Source organism: Zonotrichia albicollis, chromosome 7 (assembly GCF_047830755.1).
Source record: "Zonotrichia albicollis isolate bZonAlb1 chromosome 7, bZonAlb1.hap1, whole genome shotgun sequence".
NCBI classification, from domain to species: Eukaryota; Metazoa; Chordata; class Aves; order Passeriformes; family Passerellidae; genus Zonotrichia; species Zonotrichia albicollis.
Window position 1 is genome coordinate 36,176,862 of NC_133825.1, and position 12,784 is coordinate 36,189,645.

Sequence of the window (12,784 nt, forward strand, 5' to 3'; positions counted from 1 at the left end):
ATGGAGATAGAGATGTTTTGATACAAAAAACAGCAGAAATGAAAACCTATTTGAAAGCTGGAAGAAGTCATTTAAAAGATTAGAGATGGTGCTCAGCTTTAATGGAAAATACATCAGTGCTAGAAAAACAAAGAGGCTTTATGGTAATTCCAGCTGTTTCTTTTGAATGTCAAATTTTTGTTTTGTCAGAAAGCAGAAAGATCTTATCAGGATTCTGATCTGAAATAAAGTTGCAGCTTTGAAACATGATTCTTGGAGAGCGCTTAATAATATACTTTAGATCTAGTGTATTATGGTGAAATTGAAGTTGGAGACTTTCTCAAATTGGCACTGAAATATTAACTGTTACAATTCCCAGAGCCAGAATGGAATGAACATTGCCAAACCAAAAGAAAACATCATTTGGTCAAAAATTACAGTTTATCAAATGTTTATGCAAATAGTTACTCTGAAAATTAACAGTAAAAAAAAAGGATGAACATTTATGTTCTCTCTAAAAACCTACTTTTCCCATAGGGTTTGTATAATTCTGATTAGATTTTGCTGCAAAAATGGCATACATAATGCTAAAAGTTTCTGTAAGAAATTGCACATAAAGACATATTATCTTTTCTTTACAAGTGATACCACCTTTCAAAATTCAGTGAAAACCTTCTGATAAAATGGAGAAAACAAAAGAAGCATGTGTAGCTCCAGTGGCCAGCCAGAGTCCATTCTAACACGTTAGCCATGATAGAAAATAAACTTAAAAAGAAATTTAATTAAGTGGCTCATTGAAAAAAGGTTTTATTCCTAAGCAGCAATGCCCTTGTCATCAGCAAAGAAGACTTAGTTTCCTTTTTGGCACAAAGAGACACATCACAGTTTACGCAGAACATTTGCAATCAGCAATCAGTTTTAGAAGCTACTCTTCACAGTGTACCCGCATACATTAAGAGCAGGGCCACATGAGAAGACTTCACTTCTAACTGATACTTTTTTTAAGCATAGAGGAGATATCTTACATCTTCAACTTCATCCACGAAGACAATTAACTTTTCCATTATATAAGCCAAATATATGACATCCATTTTATCCGCAAAGAGGGAAGCACCTCTTGTGTAGGCTGTCAGCTGGCGGGAAAACTCCAGCACAGTTGTCAAATTGATGTGCATCTGAAAACAGATTAGAACTGTTAGCCTTAATAAATCAGCTACCTTCATTCTCTTCAAAAACTGGAGATCACATCCGTTGGTACAATGCCTGCCTTAATTTCACATGGATGTATGTGCATCAGTATGCCATGGATATACATTTCAGGGGAATATTCAGGCACATGAATGTATTTTCAGCCTTAGGTCTTAGATTACATTGCTGTTATCTGAAGACACCCCCACAAAAGACGAACACATTTTGAAGATTTTTGTCTACTTTTTCTAGACTGTAACTATCTGGCTTCATAAAATATACCAAGCTATTTACCTTGCCTTGCCTCTATCTCTAGACATTCTTGAAAACAACAGTGTCAGCAAGGGTTCCTATACTCAGTGGCACATGATGGGAGAACAAGATCAGCCTGGCTGTGAAGAAAATCTTTCCTGTTGCAAGAGTAGTTGGGCATTTGAACAGGTTAGCCCCAAGAAATTGTGCAGCCTCCATCCTCAGAGGTTATAAATTCCTGAGTGTCTAAGGTCCTGAGAAACCCAAACTCACCTCATTGCTTACAGAAGAATGGACTGGATTCTAGACGTCTCTCTAATTACTTTATTACCCTGTAATTGCAATGGCCCTCTTAATATATTAATTACTCTTATTTCTGAATCCATTTGAAAACAAACTTTCTGTGGCCTTATCCAGCACTACTGATACTACCAGGGAAGAAATGGTCTAGGAAACTGAAATTTGTAAAATCAGTATGGCAGTTACAAATCTGGGCCATCCTCCACAGTGTTTCCTGTTACATTCTTTTTTTCTCTTTAATTTCTATCCATCTACTTTTTCATCTCATTCTTTTACTTATCCATAAGAAACAATTAAGGTACTGCTTTTTTTGAAGACATCAAAAAGGCATTCTAAGGAGGAAAGGCACTTCAGCTGATAAAACTCTGATATGGGACTCCATGAGAAATGAACATCTTTCTGGAAAACCGTATGAGGGGAAGGAAAGTCAAGTGCTGATCACCCTGCCAGCATTACTAATAATGATCTAGATTCTAAGCACCTAATGGAAAAAAATATTAAGATAAAGTTAATGCTGTGCACTTGTTCCTACTAAACTTCCAATTGCCAACAAAACAAATGGTTGTCTCTCATGTAAAGCATTTTGTTAAAAGTCCATCTATCCCAAACTTATGGCTGAACTGACATTTCTATGCTATCCAACAAGCTCAGTACTAGAGAAAGGGAGCCTTGGATTTCAAAATGTTACCTGACTAAAAGCATGAAGAACTTGAGTTATTTCTTGTGAATAAGGACATTCAGAGTAGTTTTCTTCATCCCAGCGTCCAGTTCGGTTACATTTGCGCCACGCCTTTGCCTCTTCTGCACCATTGTGAAATGCACCAGAGTTAAAAGAGTACTGCAGACAGGGCTGGTAAGCAGTTATCCCAGCCAAAGTTTTGGGCCACCTAGAAACACCATGGTAGTAAAAATTAAAATGCAAAAGGCAACTTACAATATATATTAATTAAGTAGTACATATATATATCTATATTTCTATATCTATATCTATCTATATATATATATATGACCATATACAACAAAGTAAAGTGGTATAAGAGGAAAAACGTCTATTTTAACTTTTACTTCAAAGTGTTTTATAATTAATTACTTTGTTTCCTTGGAAAATGCAGAATTATACAGGTTCAAGTCTAGCTGGTCACACATTCATTCTGCGTTAATTCCAGGAAGGTGTTTAATGTTAAGGAAAAATATATGGTTGGTGTTTTAACTACATTAATGTCTGCAGACTGCAAAAAGCAGAGCAGTAAGTACGTGAAGAAAAAGAAAACCAAAAAACCCCAAAAAACCAAACACTATTACTAAATGCTCTTAAAACTAAGGGCCCAAAATGTACCTGACAATCTCTGCTTTGCATTTTGACCTACCACTAAAAAGCCTCGAAAAAACCAAAAAGTCCCAAATGTGTCAGAGAACAGTGTACAAGATTTCAGCAGAGATCACACATCATGAAGGAGGAAGGAACTAGCCCTCAAAAATTAGCTGTTTAAGAATACATGATTTATGTAGTATGATTCCAAAACAGTCTTTGAAAACAAACTAAATCAAGGGCAGCCACAATTCTTCTATTGAGCTGATTGGTCTGTTATGAAACACACTTTCTGTGTATAGAAAGTGCTTTTCTGCTGCATTCTCTAGAATGGCACAATGGATCTATTTCTACAGATACAGAATCTATTGTCATTTACAGCCTAGTGTGGACATAGCAGGATCAGGTAACTGGCAGAAATCAAAGAAAGCCATAAGCATATCATCAGCGAGTCAGCAGGTGTGGGAAGGATATGGTTCTTTAATTGCACTGATCTGATGAGTGAACCAAATAAATCACAAAAATATTCTGCCTTTCAATGAAATTACAGCTTGGCAATCAACCTTTCCTCAAACAAATGTATTAGCTCCTCTAGTTACACAATGCATATTCAATTGTACATTGTTATATAATATATTGAAAGGTTTTGGACTATAAAAGTTTTCTTCATCTCAAAGAAAAGCTAAGAAGAAAAATACTTTTATTTTTCACAGCTGTCACTGAAAAAATTCAAAGTGTAATGTAAAAACAGTCGATAAAAAATGAATAATGAAAGAAGCTTTCCCAAAAAATCAAAATATGTAAAGTAGTATATAGAGCATATAGTATCATAGAGGACTTTTGCCTCTGGGATGAATTATTTTTAGTAAAAATTTGCATTAATGCAATTGGGCCCCACTTATTGGCAACTTAATTCAAAAGTGAAACTAAAGAGATAATTCTGAACCTAGCATTGTCACAGTGAGCAGAATCCAGCCTTTATGACTAGGAATAATAGCATGTAGCAACATTTTCATTTGCCTTTCAGAATAAGCTTACAGCATTCTATAAAACAGCAACCAAAAAAAAAAAAAAAGGTAGAATATGGCCATGATAGAGAAAACCTCTTAGCAGAAAAGGCCAGTTTATTCTGACTCTCAGCGCCTAATTCTTGCTGCAGTTACACAATTATAAATACCACCTAGGCTGGACCTCTGAAATAGCCACACTCCCCTGACAGTTGATGCTTTTTTCCCCTTTCTTTGGCCCAATAAAAGAACAGTTCTTTCTAGCTTTGCCTTTGTGATTCAATTCTTTTTACTTCCATACTTGTTATGTTACCAAAACTTCAAAGACCTTTGTAAGAAAACTTGCTGGTGTGAAAGCTCCATCTCTGAGGATAAACCTTTGAACAATTTCAAGCGTTAATGCTGAGTTGGAGCCTCATAAATTCTCCACGATTTTAAATTCATTCTCTCAAATGCCAAAAGAACCTATGGACTCAGCATCCTTTTGATGTACATTTTAAAAATAAATTTATATGGATTTCTAGCAAGATGATCAATAGGTTGAGAAATGTCCACTCTTGTTCTTTTGATTTATATAAAATGACAAAAATGCCCCTGGTGTTAGTTTGTGCAGCATGAAGATTTATATATATTTATTTATGGAGAAAAGGATGTCATTTTAAGGCAAGAACATGAACTTCATAGAGTTGCCATCTAAAACATTCAGTATGAGTTTTCTGATACAAAGTATATATATTTTTTAAAGATCTAATGAAAACCTATTTCAGCATATCCAGTATGAAAAAGCACAATTGCAGCCATTGTGATGACAAAAAAATCTATAGCTAAGATTGTCAAAGGTCTCTAATGAAATTTAATCCATATATATGCATTGCTTCAGCAATTTTGCCTCAATGAAAGAGGCAAACTCGCTGGTACTGAGGTTAACACATAATAAAATAGCTTTGTAGTAAAGAGAAAACAGATTATTTGAGTAGGTTTTTATATCCACTTCTTTCTAATTCAATCCTTTACTTTTATTCAAATACAAGAAATAGTAGACAAACCCTTTGGGCTTTTAAGTTTTAAAGGTAACCTGAAAATAAATAGAGGCTTCTGGGTCAGAAATATTCACAGAAAATTCTGCTATTTAAGAAAGGCGTCTTTCCTCATCCACTTTCCTTTCATTATCTATTCAAGCCGAATTATCATTATAATTCATTTGGTAACAAATTACTGTCTTGATTTCTCAATGGGATTGCCATCATACATCAGTCTTATTGTCAAGCAGGTTTTGTTTAAGAGCTTTGTGCATACCATTGGTGTATTTTAGAGCTGGCTGAAAATAATACCAAATTCCACAGGAACCTTTGCTTCTGATTAAAATTATTACAATTTTAAAAAGCCCCACCAGCATATATAGATAAAAGTAATGATGGAGCAAAAGCTACATTTACTCTACAAAATCTTGCAGCTCCTAGGATTCAGATAGCAGGACAGATGTATTTTGTAAGCATGGGATACATTGGTAGAACTTTGTGTCCTTAAGCTCACCTCGTACAATCTATTTATTTTACTAAATAGTTTTACTTTCTATTTTGATCCTCCTCAGTGAAATATTTTACTAACAGTCTCATGTAATTTCTTACCTCTAATCTCAGCTGAACAAAGCCATCCGAACCAGAACAGACTTTAAAAAGTAAAGCACTGAAGCTTTAATCTTCTAATGTTTTAATGCAGTGTTAACAACTTTTACAAAGACCAAGAAAAATCTTCTCTAATTTATCTAATTTCTTAAAAAATTTCTATAATGCATAGTGAGGAATTAGATTTCCTGTCTTTCACAAACCACTGCTTCTCTTGAAGCACTAGGTCCCATTTCCCATCAAAATCATACAGCGCTCTCCTCCCTACCACATTATATAAAAATGACAACTAAAATAAGTGATTTATAACTGAGAGTGAAGTGTCATGTAAGCATGAATATGGTCTGTACCTCCATTAATATATGAAACACACTCCAAACCCAGAAAGTCATACCTGAAGTCTCCCTTGTTGTTAATAATTCTCTCTGCAGGGCAGTAGGGAGCAGCTGTTTCAAGTACCACAATTTCTACTTGTTTGGTGCTATTTCCATGGGAATTCTTGACTAGACACTCCCAATCTCCAGTTGCATCAATGTCAATACTGGATAGGATAAGTTCACTAAAAAAGTAAAAGAATCATCATTGTGTACAATTAATTATACAGATATCAAGTCACTGGTTTTCTGACATCAACTTATTTTTTATGAAAACATCAGAATGGGGTTTGGTCTATGATATCAGAAGGTCAGACAGTATGGAAGTGGTAGTAAGCTCTTAGCAGCACCAATTTGTATTGACTACTCAGGTAGTAACAGGCTATAACACAAATCACAAATCATCACAAAAAATATAAACCATTTATCAAAGCCCATTCTGTTTTCCCCAGGTACTACAGAATATTTGGTTTGTTGCCTAACCAAGCACTTGGAAGTCAGAAAGGAACTTCAAGTGGACCACACAACCAACCCACAGAGAATGGGTTTGCCTTCAGCTGTGATTACAGATCCTGAGGCATTTTAACACCAGAATCTGGCACTCTGCTATCAGGGGCAGAACATTATTCAATTACTCCAACTCTACAGATGTCATAGACCAAAAATAATGCTAACTACTGCATTTTAAGAAGGTAACACATTATATCTTAAATCTGCCATGGGGTTAGAAATACATTTTGCTACAGTTTTAAACAAATTACAGCTTTTGAGAGTAGTTGGGAGGGGAAAAGAAGTAGCATTTATCTGAAGTATTTACTTTGCTTTACAGAAATGGCTTGTCTTTGAATATGCCTTGTGGTTTAGACGATTAAAAATTATGTGGGAAGAAACACAGTGGGGTGAGAGAGAATGTACACTATAAAAATTGAAGGACTGAATTAACAGTTAATAAATTTATTTCACCTCTGTGTTTAAAAAAAAACCTAAAAAATTTACTTGTTGCCTTTAGCCCTTTTTTTGTAGAGCCTGAAATTTTGAAAGATGATTTTCTCAAGAACCTACTATGGGGCTGTTATCTAGGGCCTCAGAAAACAAGCAAATCACAATAAATCGCCTTTGATTTAAGATAGTTGTTTCAGAATTTCAGATATTTCTCCAGATATTCAGTGAAATTTATTATTAAATAGTAACTTTAAAAATATCACATTATTCCTATTTATGATGGCTTTGAACTCCAAGTGCCTTGTAACCCCCTATTTCATTTTTACAATGAATTCTAACATAGTTTTATAGCAAAAAATATAGAAAAAGCATTATTATCTGTTCTCAGACAGTAGCTCAGTATTTCAATGTCAAAAGAAGTAATTGTTCTCTTAAGAAGTCTCAGGTGAATAGCCCAGTAACAGCAGCCTCTCAGCTAATTTTTAATACATCTTTTTGCTTTCAGGGAGAAGTACTTCAGTGAAATTAGCCAGTTTAACAATGTTTTAATTAAATATTATATTTCATACATCACAACAATCTCACATCATTATAGACAGTTAAGAAAGATCATATTCCTAGAGCTTATAAAAACAATTATGCATAAAGCTTTTTTGCTGAAAGAAAAGGCAGAAGATACAATCACTTGTGGCATCAACACGTGGAGACTTCAAAAATGAACAGAATGTACGATAGTTGTGCTGATCTTCTGATATATTTTCTAGAAAATATCTACAAACATTGTTAATAATAAAAATGTGATAAAATTGGAAACAATGATGATGGTGATGGTAGGTACATACCATATTTCAGCTTATTATAAATTTTACAAGTAATCAGTATGCAGATAAAAAAAGGGTACATTTTCCATTTATTTAAACTGCTGAAATGTGTTCTGATGTAAATGTATCTGCTGCTTAACAGGTCTCCCCTCAGTAGATGAAGTTTCCTAGACTCAGAGACAAATATTTACTGGTACACCAGCCTTGTTTCTGATAGAAGCGCAATACTTGAACACTGGTTCAAATTATCTCAAAAGACAAGAAACTCCTCACATTCACACTTTTAATCTTCTATTGCCCTTTCTTCAGATGGTGATAGAAAACAAGCCAGAATAGGTTTATGCAATATAGTGACTAGATCATGAAATTGTCTTCTGAATTGCCATCTGGCCACTGCAAATGATGCATTCATTTATATTCCTCTTGGAATATCTTGATAGCAAGCCCAATGGTGAAACTGTTCATTTGCTTACCATCTGGATATGACAAATGATAAATTGATCTTATATCTCTGGAGAATTTGGGGGACTGAATTAAAAAAAAAAAAAAGTCTTTTAATACTCAAAAAAAGCAGTCAGCTTGGTCCTTTAGCATTCTCTCTGCTTGTAATCCTTGAAGACTTTGACTTCACAGTCCAGGCAGACCAGAAGGAAGGGGTGGGCCTTTCCTGGGTATAGAATTTTAAAACTCTACTTCACAAAGTTTTCTAGTAGGTCAGTTACATAGTTTAAGTCTTGGCATGGTTGCATATGCACACCCAGAGACTCTCACCCATAGTCAAAAGGCATTCTTGATCTCTCTTGGCAATGGCAACAAGTCTTGGATAAAGGCAAGACATCTGCCATAACCTGAGAACATGGCAGGACTCTGATTTAGGAGCTTGACAAAACCTCAAAAGAATTAAGAGAGGAGAGGAGAAGATGGCTCCTTTGGCTGTATTCTTTTCTCGACTGTCCTATCTCACAAGAGCTAATAAACATTGGGCGACAAGTGCCAACAATCTTGCCCCAGCTTTGCAGCTTTCCTAAGGATGGAACATGAGTCAACAAGCATTCCTACGCCCTCTGCATTAGCAATCACATCCCACTCGTCAGCAGTGTGACAGTTGCCACTTTGCAAGGAAATTTTGACTTTCAGGATGAGAAGAAATGGCCTCAAGTTGCAGCAGGCGGAAGGTTAAGATTAGATATTATGAAAAGGGTGGTCCTGCATTGGAACAGGCTGCCCAGCAGAACTGTGGAATCATCTCCCAGGAAGTATTCAAAATACCATGTGGATGCAGCACCTGGGGATATGGTTTAGTGCTAAACACTTGGCCTTGATGATCTTAGAGGATTTTTGAAACCATAACAATTCTGTGATATTCTATGACGGTAAAATGAAGTCAAGATATTCATGAGATGGTATCAAGGCTAACTGAATAGGAAGACTGCTGCCTGATGAGAAAAGGATGGCTAGCAGGCTTTTCTCAACTTTCCCTTTGAAATGGCAGTGACCTTCTCATTAAAACATTGAAAAGAGGAAAGAGAATATACATGATTCTTTTTTTGTACTGGGAAATTTCATGCATGGTAGAATTCCTTTTTACAAATGTGATGATTGACATATTGAAAAATTAATTAAAATGTACAGCTGATGCAATTGCATGAAGAAGTTGTTCTGATATTCAACTGAAGCCCGTGGCATTTGTCATTATAAAAAGAGGAACCATAATGCACACGGAAGCCATAGTCATGTAATCAAGTAACCTATGACAATAGAGTTCTATTTGAGGCATAGTTTTGCATTGCTACAGCTATGCATAACTAATTAGACAATCAGAAGTAGGTCTCATTATGCAAAGTTACTCAGCCATGTCCTGAAGAAGTACTATATCGACATTTACTGTACGCCCCAGCAGTCATCCGCATGCCAGGAAACAAAGTAACAAATAAAGAAGGGACTTTAACACCATGTTTTGATTGGCTTTCCACAAGAAATACTTTAAAGTCTGACTTGAGTTTTTGTAAGATTTAGGAAGAACCAACTGGTCTTCCTGCAGGAAAATAAAAATTATTTACTCTAACTCAGGAGACATTTAGGTTTTCTCATATTCTTCTTCACACAGATAAATAGCTAATGTGTTCCCACAGTTCAGGCAGAAGGTCTGCACAACGTGCCTCCAACCCATACCACCTTAAATTATTAATACTAACATGCAATTTAAAAAATGAGTGTTGGTCTCCAGAGTACACTGATGCTCGGAATACAGCCTTTCACAGGGGACATAAGGTTAAAACATGGAAAATGAAGAGAGAATCTGTAAATCAAGGCACTTGTCTGAACTCAAATTGCTAGTCTGATCTCTCTGACAAAATTAGTTATTTACCCTTGAAAGAAACAGCTTTAGAAGGCTGATGGCCTTTGAAGTAAACTTGTGTCCAGGCAACAGCAAGAAAAAAAGGAAGATGAAAGTTGGTATTCATTTTATGTGAGATGTCTAGCAAGTATTTTCAGGTGTAATCAATTTCTCAAACACAGAGGTAATGCAATACACATCTTTTTTTTTTCTTTTGATTGCATATAAAGACAAAGCTTAACTTACCATTTAATACCATCTGTGGGTACCCAAGAAATGTAATGTGCTATAACATACCTTTTTCTATAATTGAACTATCAGCTAATTTGTTCACATTCTAGAAGCATGACAAGAGTTGGAAAGGACCTCGATTTAATAACAATATACTAACAGAAAAAAACTAAAAACCAACAGAGGGACAAAACCACAGTAAACCAAATAAAAATCTACTACCAAAATAAATTAATTTTACAATTTCAAAATATTTGTCAAATGCATATTACTTTGACATGATACAAATGCAGAAATAAATTATATAATGTACATTTTATGGGCTGGTTGATATATTAGGGTTAGAATACTGACTTGTTTTACTTGCCCACTTGGAAGAAATTTGGAAAGATCTAAAAAGAACGTAGGACAGCAGTTTCCTACATAAGAACTTCAGGAACAATCTCTATTCTTTCTCAGTATTTGGTGTCTCTCTTACAGTGTAAACTTTATTTTGTAATGGCCAGGAGCCACTCAATCACAATACCATAAACAATTAAATACAGGGGGGGTTTATCCTGCAGGGAGATAAGGGAGGGAGAGGAGCCATTTTCATGGAATCCCAGCATATTAATGGGAATATGCCCTACAATACATTCTCAATGTTGAGCAGATTGAAACATATGAAAATTAAAAAGTAATTCAGTCGTTGTTTTAATATTTCTAACAAGCATTTCTTTGTAGGAATTGTTTGTTTCACCAATATTTAGGGTGGTTTAACTGGCACTGGATTCTGGATGTATGTCATAAATGCTCTGATATGCTCACATTTGGTTCACAGATTTACAAACTACTGCCTGGACTCAGAGAAAATGTGCAATTATATCTAACACTGCTGTTGACAGGAAAAGTACTTTAGAAAAAGCCAGCCCTGAGATGTTGACTCCCAACTGCTGCTGCAGTGCAGCGTGTCCTCAGCTGTGTAGCTGCAGCTGTTTGAAGGGCCACATTAAAATCATTCTGGCCTTAAAAAGTCAAAGCAAAACCCTCTGATTCTCCCTTGTGGGGGATAAAACGTCAATTTTTGTTCTTACTACTCAACATTTCAGAGTTGTGGCTGGATAGACCCATATATAGCTGCTGGATATCAGCAGAGAGGGAAGTGAGAGGACAAAATTTAGTGCAAGGCATCTTAATCTGGTGTCAACACCAAAGAAAGTATATTTTTTTTGTATCATTCTTCAAGGACCCCATCAAAATGTTTTTATTGTTCTGACTTACTATATTTCTAGGGTATTTTAATTCTAGCAGCCAAAATACTTACATATATTTTTTGTGAAAATACCTATTTTTCAATCATGTTTCAATAAGCTCTTACCCAAATTAAGCCTACAAATTTTATGATACAGCAGAACTCTTAGGTAATGGTCTATTACTTTAATGACAGAGGGTATCGTGCTTGCTGCTTTTGCTTTTCATTGTATCAGTCTCTCCACAGGTTATATGTTAAAATATTCCCCATACCGATTAGTAATAAAGCTGTCATTGATTTTATTCAGGTAATTGAAATATTTTTAGATAAAAGACCTAAGTTTAATTAATCTTCCAAATTAATTCACATGAAGATACTCTTAATCTCCCATTATGAAATCCTTACCCTGGGCATTTAATAATATTCTGCAATAATTTAAAATATTATCTTCCTATCTGATATATGAGAAGACTGCTGGTGAAGTCACATCTGTCAGTAGTTCTTTTCTGCCTCCAGTGCCTGAAATGAGTTGTGTACCATTGCCTACAAAGTTTAAAGTGACCTCAAAATAATACAGAAATATTGATTTGCAATTTAAACTGTTATTTTGCTTCATTTGTTTCCTAGGTCCTTGACAGCTAAAGGTCAAACTGGGTCAATTAGGTAAAGCAAAAAATATCAGCACTGAACAATTTCTGCTTATCTCCCTGGATTTCTCAGTATGACCCATAGCTGCTCATCTCCAAAATACTCCTGCAGCAGAACACAAAGTGATTATAAAACATCTGCATTTCTGAATCAAGTTAATTGGATTTGTTCTAATCTTGTTAATCTTGTGCAATCTCCAATATTCTGCCATGATTTTGTACATATCTGAACTTTCAGTCAAGTATCCAACCTACCAACATCCTTATCAGGGATTTTCAGGCTGGTTTTTTTACCTAGGACTAGTTCAAACCGCTGCTGCTTGCTTCATGTCTTTTCCAGATGCATTCCTGCCCAAACTGTTAACAAAGTTCAGGGATCATCTGGGTCATTACATGCCTTGAATTTCTGCCTTTCACACAGAGGTCCTGGAAGCATTTTGTTCTTTCTTATAGGAAGTGTCTGCCTGGATCTCAAACTTGCCATGATACCACTTGTCTACTCATGGAATCAATTTCTTTCTCTAATCATATCTTAAATAA

General features: G+C 35.3%; 1 protein-coding gene across 1 annotated transcript in view; it reads right to left on the bottom strand.

Annotated features, from left to right (window-relative positions):
- ADGRA1 (adhesion G protein-coupled receptor A1) overlaps window positions 1–12,784 on the bottom strand; it is a 251,711-nt gene that overhangs the window by 113,549 nt on the left and 125,378 nt on the right. The window contains exons 8-10 of the mRNA XM_074545040.1: window positions 6,055–6,219; window positions 2,408–2,606; window positions 1,005–1,154 (exon numbers count right to left, since the gene is read on the bottom strand). Coding sequence (XP_074401141.1) covers window positions 1,005–1,154; window positions 2,408–2,606; window positions 6,055–6,219 — 514 coding nt within the window. The remainder of the gene's footprint in view (window positions 1–1,004; window positions 1,155–2,407; window positions 2,607–6,054; window positions 6,220–12,784) is intronic.